The 17,613-nt window shown below is 39.1% G+C and overlaps 1 protein-coding gene across 2 annotated transcripts in view; it reads left to right on the plus strand.

The window, feature by feature from the left end:
• Positions 1-17,613, plus strand: part of SPAG16 (sperm associated antigen 16) — a 590,759-nt gene that overhangs the window by 389,353 nt on the left and 183,793 nt on the right. For both annotated transcript variants that reach the window (XM_060781324.2, XM_067470372.1), the window contains exon 14: positions 8,590-8,655. In XM_060781324.2, the coding sequence (XP_060637307.2) occupies positions 8,590-8,655 (66 nt within the window). The remainder of the gene's footprint in view (positions 1-8,589; positions 8,656-17,613) is intronic.

Here is a 17,613-nt window from a genome sequence, read left to right on the forward strand (position 1 = left end):
AACATAATTCACTTTTATCTGGAGAACAAAGCTGAACTGAGATGCTTCTTCAACTTCCTAATTCATGAAACATTTATCTAGGTGTCAGGTTATATTATAATACCACGGATGTGGCTTGTCAGCATTCCTCTTATAAACCCTTGTTTTTAAGGCTTTAAATGAGAACCTTAAAGTCTTGCTTAAATTACTTTCACGTACATTCAGTATCTCAGGCTAGGAACACGGCTTGTTTTTCCCCTTTCCCAATTAAAGAAAGATCAGTTGGTATCTTTTTGGTTTGGTGGAGTATGAAAGGTAATAACTCTATTCATGCTGTGTTCAGTGAGAGTTCAAAGGCCAAACCAGAACACAGCTGAGAACTCATTACGAACATACATAAACAATACAGAGTTTGAAGAATAGTTTATGGATTGTACACAAATTCTGTATACAGGGAAGAAGGAAAATATTTTCTGGTTAGTCCAGCTGTGTAGAGAGCTCATAATTCAGGGCACAAAAATGGCAACTCAGAGCTCAGTCCAATTCTGTCCAGATTAATAAGACTAGGAACTATTTGAAGCCCAAATCAAGATATGGAAATATGGAATAACCTATAATGGCAAGAATGGTTAAAACTGTAAATGAGCATCAATCATAGAATCATATATTTGGAAGACATTTAGTCCAACCCCATTTTGCCATATAAGAATAAACAAAGCAACTCGACAGATGGTCATCCAAGTGTGTCTTCAAAAGCCTTCAGATAAGGGCACTTGGTATACTCCACCATTGGGAAGTCCTTTCTAATGTTTAGGTGGAGTCTCTTTTCCTGGAACTTGAATCTGTTCATTCCCACATTAGGGCTCTTCCAGACAGGCCTTTAATGTGAGACCTCTCTCAGTTTTACTGGAGGTGTCCAAATGATGCCTCCAGTAAAAGCTAATGACGGTAATGTGGAGTAAACCGAGTTTTACCAATTTATTCTGCACTAGCTGTACCCGCCACGCGTTGCTGTGGCCAACCTTCCCTCCCTCTTTGTCTCCTTCTTTCTTTGGGGGGAGATGTAGTGCATGCACACACATGCATGCACATATGGGTGTGGATAATTTGGTAATGTCTATGTTGAAAGGAAGTTGTGGAGAATACCTACATGGATGTTAGTTTTACTATATTTCCTCAACTCTCCCCTCAAATACACACAGTCATGCAGGAAATAAGTGGCTCTGCTGGAGTGCATGTCTTGAGGGGTTATTGTGGGGATGATCTTGCATGTGCATTAATTCCACTATATTTTCACAACTCCACACACCCATATGCACTCACTGTTGCTCTGCCAACATGTGTATGTTGCCAAGTTGTAAAAGATAGATAGATAGAATGATTTTCAATTCATATAGCAGTTCAAAAACATGCAAATGTGAGTAGAGCAATAGGTATACACACACAGTGTGGATATGCTATTGTGTGTTTTGTTTCGTGAACAAATTGTGGGACTATATCCTACGCTACCTTCCCAACTGTCATCCCTCCCTGACAGGGGCAGGCCCCCCTCATTGGTCGGGCTTGCCCTCCCCCCCAGCTCCTGGCTCCTCCCTGCTTTGCTTGGCTTCACGATCCCCACCAAGTTGTAACGGAAACGGCTGTGATGGGCTCTGAGCCTGGGGCCCGCTGCTACTGCTGCCTGTGCTTCTGCCTCCTCCTCCTCCTCCTCCTTTTCTTCTTCCTCTATGTGGGTCCCCCTTCAGACTCTCACCTGCCTCAGAAACTTGGTGGGGGCTGGAAGCCTTGGAAGTGCCCACCTTTGCAAATGCAATGGGAAGAGCCAAGAGGAGGGAAGAGAGGAGGTTGTGTTTGTCTGTCTGTCTCTCTGTCTCTCTTCCTCCCTCCACCACGCTGTGCAAAGCGCGCTCTCCCCTCTTTCCCATGCTTCCTTCTTTCTTTCCTCCCTTTTTCCTTTCTCCCTTTCCTCCGTCGCCACAGCAGGAAAGGAGGAAGGTGAAGAGGAAGGGGTCATGCTGCCATGAGGGAGGAAGCTCCCTGCCGCTCGCTGTGCCAGTTCTGTTTGTATAGCTGTGCATGCACACGTGCTTGGCTCTCAATGCTGTAATGGCCGCTCTTCCGTTGTGTGGATTTTTGGGGTTTCTGCTGTTTCTTTGGGGTTGTTTTTTTAGTGGAGGACATAAATTGGGTTGTTAGGTGTATCGTGTCCAAATTTGGTGTCAATTCCCCCAGTGGTTTTTGAGTTCTGTGAATATCACAAACGAACATTACATTTTTATTTATATAGATTAATTAAATACCACAACATTCTGGGCCTTGTTGAAGCCATAGGTTTGTTGAGGTGTTGGACCAGTGGGGACTGACTCCCGGGACTGATCTCCCTTCCCCCTGCTCCTGACACATGATTTTCTAGCACCAGGAGGACTGTAGGGTGAGGCCTGTGCTGCTAGCAAGCCTCTTTGGTAAGTCTGGGGGCAAATGGGGGGCTTTGGGGTGGCTTCCTGCCATCATGATTTGACTCAGAATGGCAAAATCCACAGTTTGGGCTGGAGGTGGTGAGTAACATCCATTCAGAAGCAGGTTATTTTATCCTGTTTTCACACTGGTTTTAATCCTATCTGGAAGCACCTTTAGTCTTTGGAGTAGCAGAAAATAAATATCAACAAAAGGATCCAAGTTATAGCAAATCTGAGTGATTTTATCTGCAAAATGCCATGCAAATTCTTTTTAAAATATCTTTATTAGCATTTTGTTTACAATTGATAAAAGAGAGAGGGAGGGGAAAGGGGGAAGGAGAGGTTAAAAAAACTTGTGTGAGGCAAGAAAATAGAGAGAGAGCAAAAGAGGTGGAGAGAGTTTCTAGAGACCGAAGAGAGGGTGGCCAAAGATAGAAATGCCTGAGGAGCGAAAAGGGAGAGAGAGGGTGTATAGAGAAACTAGAATAAAAAGGAGCCGTGTAAAATAGAAAGAAGTGTAAAGCTATATTTTGACTTCCTCCTTCATTTCCCCTGGGTTGTAGTATTTTCTTTTCTTAAGTCCTTCATTTGTTCAGATCCAAGTCACTTCTCTATTAATGTTTCTGGTTCCTATCTTCATTTAGAAATACCATTGTATTCGTTCTTATCTTCGTTGAGAAGAGCAAGTCTAGTGTAAACTCTGTTGAGATTTCAAATAGTCTTTATATAGTGACCAGTCTGTTGGTATTAAGGGTCTGCCCATCGTATCCTTTAGGAAGAAGGTCAGTAGATCCATGTCCAGGATGTCCCGAAGTTTTGTTTCCCATTCTTCTTTAGTTGCCAGTTCTTTTATTTTCCATTTCTTTGCGTATGTGATTCTGGCAGCTGTTGTTATGTACGTGAACAGTTTATCTTTGTTTTTGTCCAATTCTATGTCTCCGTCCGTCATAGCGGGCTGTTGAATGGTCAGCATTTCCTCCTTAAGGACTAGTTCTCTGGCTTTTTGGACGGTTCTTTGAAGATGCTATGCTGGCAGCAGAAAATTACTTCTTTTATGCCCATATTGCCAGTATGCCCTAGAATCATAGAGTTGAAAGAGACCTCGTGGGTCATCCAGTCCAACCCCCTACCGAGAAGCAGGACTATTGCATTCAAAGCACCCTCAACAGATGGCCATCCAGCCTCTGTTTAAAAGCCTCCATAGAAGGAGCCTCCACCACACTTTGGAGTAGAGAGTTCCACTGCTGAACAGCTCTCATGGTCAGAAAGTTCTTCCTAACCAAAGTTCAGACAGATTTGCTTCAAATCTTCTATCAACGCTGCTGTAATCGCTGTCTCACTTGTTTCATTGCTACCAACTCCTTGGAAATTCCTCTGCTCCATAAGAGCAAACTCTCAGGAACATTCATGACCACCACCACGGTCATTCCCCATTCTAGAGATCAGAGCTTCAACATAGCCTAAAGATAATTTTATACAAAACAGTTTGTATACATTGAGTCATAATGCATACAGTGAAACAAAGGCATATTTCCGAACCTATTGGTGCTGCTTTGAAAATGCTGTGTAGACTAGAAAATGCAGGCTGACTACTTGTCAGTTCAGAACAGAGCTACTCTCAGAAGAGCTGTTAACCATTAGACATCTGATAAATATTCAGTAATATGCTATGTATCTTCTCACAATGTTTTCTCACCCAATTAAATATATCTACCAGTATCTACCCTGAGGTGCATATATAATCATATTTATTTCCTATTAGCTCCAAGATAATCATTGTTTAATTGTTATCAGGATCTTCTTGTTGTAATTTGATTATATTTAAAAGGTTCCACTATCAGCGTAGCAGTTCTTCATATAGACAAGGGTATACAGTGATTAATTAGAATCATTTATCTTAGTTATTGTTTTATGAATAGAAAATTGAAAATTCTCTGTTGCTACCAAAAAAAGGGGGAAAAGACTCAGCCTATTTTCTGAGTCACTTACTACCACACCTCCCATCTACCAACTCATTTAGCATTTAATGCATTTAATCCTGTGTAGCTTTTGGTATTTAAAACCTCACTTTCTGTTGTCTTCTGAACCATAATGAAGAAACATTTGCTTGGGAGACTTTCCATTTAAGAAACCATTAACTCCATTTCCAGAAAGTTTATTTTCATGTTACACAGGAACCTTCCTTGTGCATATACAAATTTGATATGAATTTGGCCACCAAAAGCTCCTGAATTCTTCTGCCTAGAAGGAAAGGAATATCTATCAAATTCTCAACTCTTGTCCTTCAACTTCTTGTCTCAGGGGAAGTGCCAAGTGCTTATCTTCTAAACCAGGGGTCAAACTTTTTAAACAGGGGGCCAGTTTACTGTCCCTCAGACCGTTGGAGGGCCGGACTATTACCAAATTCCTATGCACACTGCACATATCTTATTTTGCTACTGTTATGAATCATAATGTAAATATCTGATATGCAGGATGTATTTTCATTGTTACAATCTGAACATAAGGCATAGTGATTAATCACAAAAACAATATGTAATGATACACTGTGAAATATTTATTTCTAATTACAAATACATGAAATTTTGACTTCAAGCATGTCACAGCATAGGTAACAGTTGTAATATAACAGCAGGGAACCCATGAATGTGTTTACTGATCAACCTATCAGCTGAACTCCCATCACCAACAGAAAATACTGGAGAGGCTTGAGGAAAATAGACTTTGACATTTGGAAGGTGCTGGGATGTATAGTTTCTCCTCCAACCAAGTGCAAAGTTGGACCTTCCGGGTGTTTTGGACTTCAACTCCCACAATTCCCGGGCTCGGCCCCTTTCCTTTCCCCCCTCAGCCCCTCCACGTGGTGCAGCCTCCCTTTCCTGGCTCGCACAAGGGGCAGCACAAACCAGGTAAGCTGCACCGCACGGCCTGGCATCGTGTAAAGCCCCTTGCCGCTTCCATTGCTTGCAGACGAGGGGACGGAGCCTGGAAAGGGGCGAGGGGCTTCACACGAGCCAGGCCACACAGTGCAGCTTTCCTGGCTTGTGCTGCCCCTTGTGTGAGCCAGGAAAGGGAGGCTGCACCATGCAGAGCCCCTCACAGGCCAGATAAATGCCCTTGGCGGGCCGCATGTGGCCCGTGGGCCGTAGTTGGAGGACCCCTGTTGTTGTTGATGTGAGTCATGTGCACAACACCTGTCTTCACTGTCGTTATATGATTGAAATACTGCCCAATGACCAGGTCCTGCTAGAATTTTGTGGACCTAATCCTAAAATTTTGGTTTCCATTTATATTTCATTTTCTGTCCTCATTAAGGCTAAATCATGTTTATTATTTAATGTATGTATCTTTGTGATCATGTTTGAATGAACCCAAATCATCAGTATAATATTATTAATTAGAGATTTCATTTGGAAGGATGTATTACTGAAATATTAGATACATTTAGAAGTACATTGCAAACAATAGGACCTCACTCAATTTTCAGATTCAATTCAGACATGGATTTGCTTTGAAATAAATGGCACTCTTAAGACAATTGAATGATAAGATTAGCTTACTTCAGAGCCCTGTTGATCATTAGAATATATCCCAGTTGATGAGAAATGTCTTCTTTTAATATTTAAATCCACAACTAAAACAAAAAGTATGCATATTTTCTGAAACAATATTCAGAGCAATGACTAGTATTGGCCTAAGTAGCTTTTAAATTCAATTAGTTAGGAACTTCCCCAAAATAATACAATCTATAGAATAAAAAAGTGCTTCCACCAGCCTTGCTGCATTATTCATGGCTGTACTTTCCCTCTAGATCTCTAGTTGTAATTATTAGAGGAACTATAGTTTTGCTAGTATGCAAAACAGTATACCTCCAATTATTGGAAGACAATGGACCTTATTACATTAACCTATGGATTTGCCATGCATCGTGACAAATACGTGGGGGCCCAGCAGGGGGCATAGGGAACCCATCATCCCATGCCCCATATTGCCTGACTTACCCTTGGCCCCATCCCAAGTCTCCTGTGTTGCTACAGTGGTGGTATACACTGCTTCCTCTCCCCATTTGCCACGGAACCGCGCCAGAAGTGAATGTACATTGTAACGACGCCACCAGTTGTAGGGACGTTACTGATTTGTCAGGGTCTTCTACAATTTGTAATGAATCTACAAAATCGATAACACAGCCACTAGCCTGTAATATTTTGTTTATCTTCCTTTGATGTGTAGCGCTGCTTGACTCGAAAGTATACGAAACAGATACTTGGATTTAAGAGAAACTGCAATAAGTGTATTGAAGTATAGAAGCTTAATGGTTTCAATGTTTCTTAACTCCTAGAGGTACATTCCTTTAGTGGTTACATTTATAACCTTTCATAAAAACAACTCTTAAGAGGACTGTTCTTTCCACTAGACAGGTTTTAAACTTATTTCCTTCAAAATGTATTTCTTTCCTTAACAGATCACTCCAGATCCTAGCCTATTCTTTCCCTCTGTTATCTCTGTTACAGTAAAGATTCTTACTGGGGTTCTCTCCCCCTTTTTACTCAAACCCTACTTACTAATCTAAATAAGTCAACTTGACCTATCTAAACCACACAGGCTAAAAGTCTAAACCTTCCTGATTCTCAACACAGTAGAACCAGCTTTCCCTGCGGTTCTCTGACCACAGACTGCCTACTTAAAATGCCTGCTCCTGCCAAGTGGCAGTTGGCTCCTCCCCTTTTACCATGGCAACCCAGCTCAGAGTGAGCTGAGCTGGCTACCATCCCCCCCCCCAGTTATGCTATTTTAAATACTTACCTCTTTAAACACCTACCTATAATTAAACATGACTGTAGGTTAAAATTCACACTTCACCACAGATGGGCTATGTGGCAAAAGGGGAGAAGAACTGGCAGGCAGTGAGCAAATTAACCCATATGATGAGGTTGCCTGATTCTCTCAAGTTTAGTATTAATGTGTGCTTGTAATTTCAATCTGTTCTTAACATACTTTCAAAATCCTATCAGTTTGTTTGCACCCTCCTGGTGTGATTCAGATCATGCAAGGGATTAAACGTATGTGCATCTCAATAAGCAAAACCAAAGCTCTCAGTGCCATCAAAATCATATGCCTCTTGTCCAAAGTTCTTTTTATCTGTTTCATAATTAATCAAACAGCTGTTTGTGTTAGAAATCATGATGTGAAGTAAGAGTTAACAGTAAGATAAATGAGCTGTGATACTACTAATATCTTGCTATCATTTCACTTCAATTAAAGAGATTAACTTGACTCCATCAATTCTATGATTACTTCCATCTAGTTGAGAATTAAAGATTCATATCGTAAAATGAAGGTTATTTTCTCTTTAAATATATTTGCTGCAACTTAGCTTTACTTAAGGACTTCCATAGCCCATCATTACTCAGACCCAGGCCTCTGTTTAAAGTAAATATATGCAGTTGGCAAAAAGAATACTTAAAATGGTGCATAGGGTTGGATTAAACTCTATGGACTTGAGCCATTATTCACATGATAATGGGATTTAAGTGCAATAAGTAACCTAGAGTAAATCCAATCCATACTTATTATCTAGCTTCCATGTTGCCCAAGCTTTAAGCAATCCATCAATCTCTCCAAAAGTACAGTATTTAAGTCCCTGGAAGGCTATCCCAGCAGGCAGAGATTATTGTGTCTTCCCTCTCTTTGGAAAAAAATGGTAGGAAATCTCAGAAAAGGCTTTCTGCAACAGTAAATAAAGAAAATGTCACCAAGTTCTTCTTTTTCTATGCCACTGGCCCAAGTGTATTATTTGCATCATTAAGAAGAGGCATTACCCATGGCTTTGTGCTGTGTTTGCTGTCATTGGTGTAAATACATTTTTAAAAAGCAGTCCAGGTCAGCCTCTTTATCCAAAGCTAAAACTACATTCAAGATGTATTGAGCAGAGTAGACAGATTGTGGCCCTTCAGATTGCTGGAGACTAAAGCCTGACAAGGAAAGAATACCCGGAGATGTGGTCCAGCAACATCTGAAGGGTCTCTCGCTTTGCCCTCATTTGGTCTAGATGGAACAAAAAGGTTTCCAGGTTTCTAACGGTGTTTTGCAGCATATATAGTTTCCGACTTGCTGTTCTGATCATTGTGTATCTCCTTGTTCTTCTTTTTTACAGGGACTGTGTGCTCAAACCTTCTGTGGACACATGCATTCCTGCAATCATGCAACATTCAACATGAGGGTAAGATGTAGATTGTTGCTGCAAAGCTCATCAAAAAGTCTATTTTAGTTTTTCTGGTATCTTCTTAGCAACTAGACTTTCCCTATATCATAATGCCGAGTTGTTCAAACCTTGCCCTAGTATATATTCTTCTTAAGGGTAGTGGAAGTGGAATAGTCAGATAGTGTTCTAAATTAATATTCCTTTTGTGGGAAGCTAAAAACCTTGTGGCAGAAGACCTACCTATGCTTGCTAGGGCCAACTGAACATAGATATCTCGAGTGCATTGCATGAGTGCTTGTTTTGCCTTAGGTCCTAGATAGTTCAGAAATTGTAAAGGCAGGCTGATTGTAGCCACTCATTATTTAAAGCCACTATCCATGATGACGTTTGGTCACGCTGGACTTGTTCCTCTAGACATAGGTGTGGAAGTCTACTGGGATTCATCCGGTTTATTTTTTACCAGCAATTAAATTGGCTCATTAAGATTTGAGCTTTTACTGGGGGCATTCCTAGCTCTGCTCTGACTGCCATCGTCAGTGTTGTTCTGGAGGGTGCGATGCTGCTTAACTTGGAAGACTTTGATCTTGGTCAAATTGATGTGCCCCCAAATTTCAGACCCAAATATAAGTGCTGGCATTATTTTTGTCTTAAAGCTTTTCAGAGCAGGTCTGATTGTGCCTGGGTATCTGTGATGCTTTGAATGCAATATTCCTGCTTCTTGGCAGGGGGTTGGACTGAATGGCTTATGAGGTCTCTTCCAGCTCTATGATTCTATGATTCTACAGCTTATAAATTGAAACTGCTGCTTTCGTTGCTCTTTGTATACTGTGAGTAATGTGGTTAGCCCAAGCACCATATGAAGAGAACATAATGCCTAGATATTTGTAATAATTGATCTGTTCCAGATGTAAGCCATTCAGGGACCACGTATACAGTTTCCTGTTTTTTCCAAAGACCATAATTTTGTATTTGTCCTTGTTCATAGTGAGTGAATTTACAATACAAATTGAATTTTCCAGGGATCTTCTCAGTCCCACTAGAAACATTGCCATAATCACCATGTCATCAGTGTAAAGTAAGATGTTAATAGTTCTGGACAGAACTTTAGGGCCATGTAGACTGTCAGAGGGTAATGTTTTCACGATGTAATTTCAACCAATCCATGTCATGAGATGTTGTTTAAGTTATTAAATGTATCTTCAGTTGTACTGTATGCCAATGAGGAGGTGAAGAGTAAGTCTTTCATGTTTATGTCTAATACATATTATATCTAATACAGCACAATAAGGTCACTTTATTTGTTATGTCTATGGTTTTATCTAGTTGCAGAGCAAAACTGGGGGACATATGAATTCTTTTTAATAACCATTCTTTAATTTGCTTCTCAAGTGTATCATTTGATAAAGATATTGAGGAAAAGTCCTTGGCAGATTTCTCATTGATCAAGGTAGAAATTATTATTTTTGAAGCAGATAATAGAAGCTCTTCAACTATAGTGAGTGATTTACCATTTTATGCTTTTAGGTGAAAAACTTTTTAAAATAAAGTTTATGCCAGAAAGAGAGGAAATAAAACAGAAGTATGAGCTTTTTAATGTACAAAACTACCAAAACTCTAATTGCTCTATTTAATGCCCACATCACCATTAAAAACAACAATAATAAAATAAGATGTCTTTGTTTTATACCTTTCTGGGTTTTGCATGGTTGAAAATTCTCCATTATTCAAAATCTGGGCATTTGAGTTATTGTAAATTTGTTTAATCCATTTTTGAAATTTTCTTCCAATTTTCATATTCTCCAAGCTCACATAAAGGGTCAAGATATATTGTCAGAAGCCCATTTTCTACATCTACATATATCAAAGCCACTTGCTTCCCATTATGGGTCTCAGAGTATTCCAAAATATCCACAACATCTGTTGTTGTTTCTTGGGCCCCATATACACTGCCACATAATCCAGTTCAATGCACTTCAATCTGTATTATATGAGTCTATATTGACCATATAATCCAGTTCAAACTGCATTATATGGCAGAGTCGATGGGCCATAGATATCTTTTTTTGGTAGAAAACTTGCTTGTGTTTGTAAAACTTTTTTTTCAGCAAAATATTCAGCATATAGTTTTGGGGATCTTTTTGATCAAGATCTTCTTTAAGAATTAACATGATACAAGCCTGTAACAAGGAATGTGATAATTTATTCCTCAATGAAGTATTCATGGTTTGCTGTAAAGGCACAATAATAATTTCGTAAATTCTTAAACTCCATCCTGACCTACTGCTTTATTTGATTTCATCTTCTTAAGTGCTTCAATACATTCCACCATAGTTATTAGTTCAGCAAACTACTGTTTTGATAGTAGTTTGACTTCATAAATCAATTCTTTATTTCAGTTTTTTTTTGTAACTTTTGCTCTCTCTTTCTTCCTTTTTTGTATCCTGAATATCTCTAAATGTTCTTGTCTTTCCTTTTATTGAAGTATTTTGTTATGATTTTTTAAAAAACACCACTGGCACCCTTTATTCATGTTGTCTTCAAAAGTGCTTTAGCTGCTTCTTTTTTCCAGAATTATTTTCTCATCAAATGATAATTTATTTATTTATATTTCAAACTTATATGCCGCCACTCCCCTGGGGCTCGGAGCGGCTTACAAGAACAGGCTAAAATCTAACACAATTTAAAAACAATTTTAAACAATTTAAAAACAATTTAAAAACAACAATATGAGAGATATTGTTGTTTTTAAATTGTTTTAATTTAAATTGTTTTAATATAATGATTAATTGAGTCCAGAATAAACCACGCTTCTCTGTTATACAGAAGTAGGATTATGATTTGAAGTTTTTTAGGTGTAATGTCCATACTTTTAATCTTAAATCCTATGGGTTTGGATAGAAAAAAATAATATCAATTCCTGAAAATTACTTGTGTCATTCTGGAAAAAAATATATCTTTTTTTAGCCATATTTAAATCTTCATGCATCGTAAACACTACAATTGTCCATTAATTCAACAAAAAAATTCAGTAAATTGCTTTGATTCCTTTGATCCTTCTCTCTGATGATCTGTCCAATTTAGGCATAATAATATTTTCAAAAGAATATTCATTAATTTTGTTATCATTTTGAAAAAAATCTTGACTTTATGTAGACAGAGTTTTTATGCCTTGTCTCCTCCTCTAAGTATTGTCAATCATAATTCTGGAAAATATTTACCACCAGATATTTCTTATTCGTATAAATTACTACTACTCTTCTTTTCTTATTTATGAAAGCTGAAAAATCTGGCTCAAAGTCAAGTTAATAAGCAATCTGTCATCTTTCTTCTTAATAGTCTCCTGAAGGCATATCATATTTTGTTTCATTTTCTACAATGCATTGTAATATGGTAGTTACTTGTCCCCTGACTCTGTACATGTTAAGCCAGTTGGCAAACATTCCTTGCTATAATGGCTATGCTTTTTAAGAAGCTTCATTTTCCTTTGAACAGGATGCGCTTTCTTCAGTATCATCCATGTTTTTACATTTCCAATTCAGCCAGCAATCTATCCCCAGGCTCAGTCAAAATGTATCATGGTGAAAATCAGTGTGATATTATCAGAAGATCACTTGACCAATAGCCAAATACTTTTATTTACAGAAAGTGAAGAACCAATAATCTATGGTAATCATTCAAAGTCTAGTTGAACACTCACTCAGAATGACTCTCTCTTCTCATGAACACAATCTTACTTTTATACAAAAATTTCTTTGAAAACATTTTCAACACAGCTTCATCATTTTGGGAAGCAATATGTATTCCAAAGATCTTTTCACATAACAGATATCGAGGAAGGCATTCCTGGAATTGATCCTATTAGGACATAGTCATAGTGTCATCGTTTTACTGTTTTATTGTTTTACTTGATGTTTATTATTTGCTTATGAGTTTTATTGTGTATTGTATGTTGTTCTTGTCAGCGGCCTTGGCCTTTGTAAGCTGTATCGAGTCCTTCAGGAGATTTTGTGGGGTATAAATAAAGTTAATAATAATAATAATAATAATAATAATAATAGTCAAAAAAGGGACCAACATGGTATCCCAGAGTAATCATAGGTTCAAATGATTAAATGAACCAAGCTTTTGTTTATTGATTTCTTTTTCAGATTGGCATATTATTTGATAAAACATACTGCATCTGCTATTAAACATTGAATTGGAATCGTTGGTTGACATACATAATAACATAATTTTAAAAGATGGAAAATGCCAGTAGATGGTTGATTAAATAGAGGAGTGCAATTTTAGAAGCTTTAATAACAGTTATATAAATGAATCATAGATAGTGGAAGGTGACAGGAGATCAGTACAAACACACATATTTGACTCTCAAATTATTCTGATTATTTTTAGCCTACAAATATGATAAAATAGTGAAGAGTAGAGACATCACACTGGTAACAAAGATCCACATAGTCAAAGCAATGGTATTCCGCGTCGTAACCTACAGATGTGAGAGCTGGACCATAGGAAAGGCTGAGCGAAGGAAGATAGATGCTTTTGAACTGTGGTGTTGGAGGAAAGTTCTGAGAGTGCCTTGGACTGCAAGAAGATCCAACCAGTCCATACTTCACGAAATAAAGCCTGACTGCTCATTGGAGGGAAAAATAGTAGAGGCCAAGATGAAGTACTTTGGCCACATCATGAGAAGAAAGGAAAGCTTAGAGGGGGAAATGGAGGGGAAAAGGAAGAGGGGCCAACCAAGGGCAAGATGGATGGATGGTATCCTTGAAGTGACTGGATTGACCTTGAAGGAGCTGGGGGTGGTGACGACCGACAGGGAGCTCTGGCGTGGACTGGTTCATGAAGTCATGAAGAGTCGGAAACGACTGAACGAATCAACAACAAACAAATACGATGTACCATATACTTTCCTAGGCATGAAAAAAAATGTGAAACTGATGTCCTGGGAAATATCCTAAGGACAAGGTTACTGTTTTCCAAATTGATGTGCTGATTCTGCATTCATAGGAGATGGTAGAGTGGACAGATAATTTGCCATATTTCTGTTCCTCCTCTTCTTCTATATTTATTGTATAGTAATTAATGAAGGTGAAAATTAATTTTAAATGTGTCAGAATATGTGTAGTCATTTTTAATTATGAAAATATAATAAGGAGGTAACTAGCTCCATTGTTGTAGTTAAATTATACAATTGCTATATTTTATTCATACAGTTGGGCAGCTTGAAATATTTTAGTTGGCTGTTGCCTGCTCAGTCTGATCCTTTAGATTTCTCTTTGGAGAGAGGAAGGAATCTAAGTCTTTTGGATTTCTCTCACTGTTTTGAGAAACGGGGAGAAGTTGAAAAGTAAGACATAAGAAAAATATAGCCTTGCTTTTCCCCCTAGAGAGAACTGGTGCAGTGCAGGCACATGCTCTTCAAAAGGTTCTGAGTGAATAGCTCTGGACCTGACCAGAATATCAGATTGCAAAGGTCTTTTAAAACATGGTGCTCAGACCCATTTTAGTATGCAGGAGTGTCTGGATAAAAAAGCAATGCTGTGCCTTCTTCGGAGTTCCAAAGAAATTCTCAAAGAGCAAAGAGAACATGCCATCCCTCCTGATATTGAAGGCCAAAGAGGAAAATACAAAACTTTCTATCATTTTGCTAAAAGTGCCTGTAACCGGTTTTGCCTCAATTATCATATTTACTCTTGTCTAACACTCACCTTTTTGGCAAAATTGCATTGCTACAATTGAGGTGTGCATTAGATTCAATGGTGTGTTAGAATTGCACACCTAAAATGATTTGCACTGTTGGACAAGAAATTCCACCTGGGGATAGAGGAAGTAGAAGCAAGGGTGGTCATGAGGATAGTTGATACTTATATCTGGCAGCGGCCAGGTTGTTAACTGGGGCTCCTTACAGGGAGCGGTCAAGCCTCCTGTTCAAGGAGCTCCACTGGTTGCCATTCATTTTCCGGACCCAATTCAAGGTGCAGGTAAGCATGGAGGAATATATGAAGAGAATCTGAGAAGGCGGATCTGGCCAAAGTGGTCCACGCCTTAGTCACCTCTAGACTGGATTACTGCAATGCACTCTACGTGGGGCTGCCTTGAAAACGGCCTGGAAATTTCAGATGATCCAACGGACGGCAGCCAGGTTGTTAACTGGGGCTCCTTCCAGGGAGCGGTCAACCCTCCTGTTCAAGGAGCTCCACTGGCTGCCATTCATCTACCGGACCCATTTCTTTAGGTCTGCTAGTATGCCCTTCACAAACACCCTATCTCCTTTCGTCCAGGTCCCAACATTATTTCCAATTTTAACTTTACATTTGGCCTCCCCACTGTTTTTAATTGTGTGTTGTCTTATTGATAATGTTGTATATTTTACTGTTTATGGTTTTTTTTATTTTTAACTGCTTGTATTGTTGTTTATTATCTGTATTGTTGTATTGGGCTCGGCCTCATGTAAGCCACACCGAGTCCCTTGGGGAGATGGTAGCGGGGTACAAATAAACTATTATTATTATTATTATTATTATTATTATTATTATTATTATTATTATTATTATCCCTGTTTCTCTGTGCTTCTGGAATTGAGTCTCATGGAGTCCATCACATAAGACAACTTCCAGTGGGACTCCGTGGGGCTCCGCATTACCTGACTCCAAATGGCAGAAAGCAGGGGAAAGACAGACCTCTACAGAGAAAGGATGTGGATGGCAGAAGACAGACCTCGATGGGAGAAAACAAAGCAAGATATTTCCCTCCGCCGTCCCCCACTTTCCTCCACTTTCTCCTACTTGTGTCTGCTCACATGATGAGGTCCTTAATACCACAAGTTGTTGGATAAATTTGGACAGCAATTACCAGTGAATGGCCTAACCTTTGCATATATTCCATGAAATCACAAACAGTTTTACTTTCCGTTCATCGCCTTATTTATGCATTTATTTATTTATTGCATTTCTTCTGTTTAAAGTTCTCCAAAGATGGAGATCTCCCCATTATGAGAAAGTCTTTAAAATTATAAAGAAAGATAACAGATAGTTAAAAGATTCATAATTCAAGGGTAGAAAATTAAACATTCACAATCCAGCCATCAGTGGTCAGAATATTTCCCTTTTCGCCACTTCTTTCTTTTTCCTCCTTCTTTTCAAACAGAATTGCAATTTTAAAATCCGGAAACTAAAAAGGAAAACTCAATGAAAGTAAAATTTCAATGGCAGGAGGTTTGAGAGATCATGGATGTTTTCATTTAATAAGAACTTCCTGACTGTGAGAGCCGTTCAGCAGTGGAACTCTCTGCCCCGGAGTGTGGTGGAGGCTCCTTCTTTGGAAGCTTTTAAGCAGAGGCTGGATGGCCATTTGTCAGGGGTGATTTGAATGCAGTGTTCCTGCTTCTTGGCAGGGGGTTGGACTGGATGGCCCATGAGGTCTCTTCCAACTCTTTGATTCTATGATTCTATGAAATGTAATGTTCGTTTGTTGGAATAACATAACTCAAAAACCACTGGATAAATTGCCACCAAATTTGGCCACAAGACACCTACTAACCCAAGGAGTGATCATCACTCAAAAAAAATTGATTTTGTCATTTGGGAGTTGTAGTTCCTGGGATTTATATTTCACCTACAATCAAAGAGCATTCTGAACTCCACCAATGAGGGAATTGAACCAGACTTGTCACCCAGAACTCCTACGACCAACAGGAAAAAAATTGGGAGGGTTTGGTGGGCACTGACTTTGAATTTGGGAGTTGCAGTTCACCTACATCCAGAGATCACTGTGGAATCAAACAATGATGGATCTGGACCAAACTTGGCACAAGCGGTCCATATACCCTAATATGAACACAGATGGAGTTTGGGGAAAATAGACCTTGACATGGAGGTGGGGGAGGAGGTTTATTTACTGGGATTTACAGTTCACCTACAATCAAATTGAATTCTGTACCCCACAAATGACAGAATTGGGTCAAACTTCCCACACAGAACCCTCACGACCAACAGAAAATTCGTAACGCCATCAAGTCCAACTCCCTTCACCAGGGAAAGAAAACGTAATCAAAGCCCTCCTGACAAAGAGCCATCCAGTCATAGATATAGATAGATATGAGGGGTATTTTTTAAGTAAGGTCCATTTTGTTGTAGACACTAGTAGTTCGCGGGCATACTGCAATGAGCGTGTGCGTCGTGTACCGGCATGCCTCGGGAACAACTGTGCTCAGTTTCCGCTCTGTAACTAACCTGTACGGTTCTGTTCTGTGCTTTAAAAATGTTTAAGACTATCAACTCGCCCTCCGCATGTGAGGTTCGCTCAGTGATACGGTTTTTGTCAGCAAGGAACCTGCCTGCTGCAGAAATTCATTGACAGATTTGTGAAGTGTACGGTGATACTGTTATGAGTGAAAGCAAAGTGCGTAAGTGGGTACGATAATTCAAAGATGGCCGTGACAACATCCATGATGAGGACCGCTCAGGTCGCCCTTCTTTGATTACAGTGAACTCTTTGTTATCGGAGCAGGTGGCAAGTTTTTATGAAGAGGGTATTTTAAAATTGGTTCAGAGGTATGAGAAGTGTTTGAACAAACTTGGCAACTATGTTGAAAAATAGAGTGAAGTATGTACTTTCTGAAAATAAATTTACTTTTTTGAAATAAACTTTCATTGTGTACTTATGTTCAAATGGACTTTACTTAAAAAATACCCCTTGTATATATGAGTCACACACACACAGATATAGAATCATAGATCTGAAAGGGACCCCTAAAGAAGGACAATTATATGTTGCATGTTTCAGAGTAGGCAAACCACACACTCCCAACATAAACACTGACAAAGAAACAGCAAGAAATACTGTTTACCCACAAGCATAAAGAAATTACATATATTAGAAACCCACACTTTCTAATTACTTTTCCAGGTCACCAGACTGGGCCACAGCAACGCGTGGCAGGGGACGGCTAGTATGAATATATAGATGATT

The sequence above is a fragment of the Anolis sagrei genome, chromosome 1 (assembly GCF_037176765.1).
Source record: "Anolis sagrei isolate rAnoSag1 chromosome 1, rAnoSag1.mat, whole genome shotgun sequence".
Taxonomy (NCBI): Eukaryota; Metazoa; Chordata; class Lepidosauria; order Squamata; family Dactyloidae; genus Anolis; species Anolis sagrei.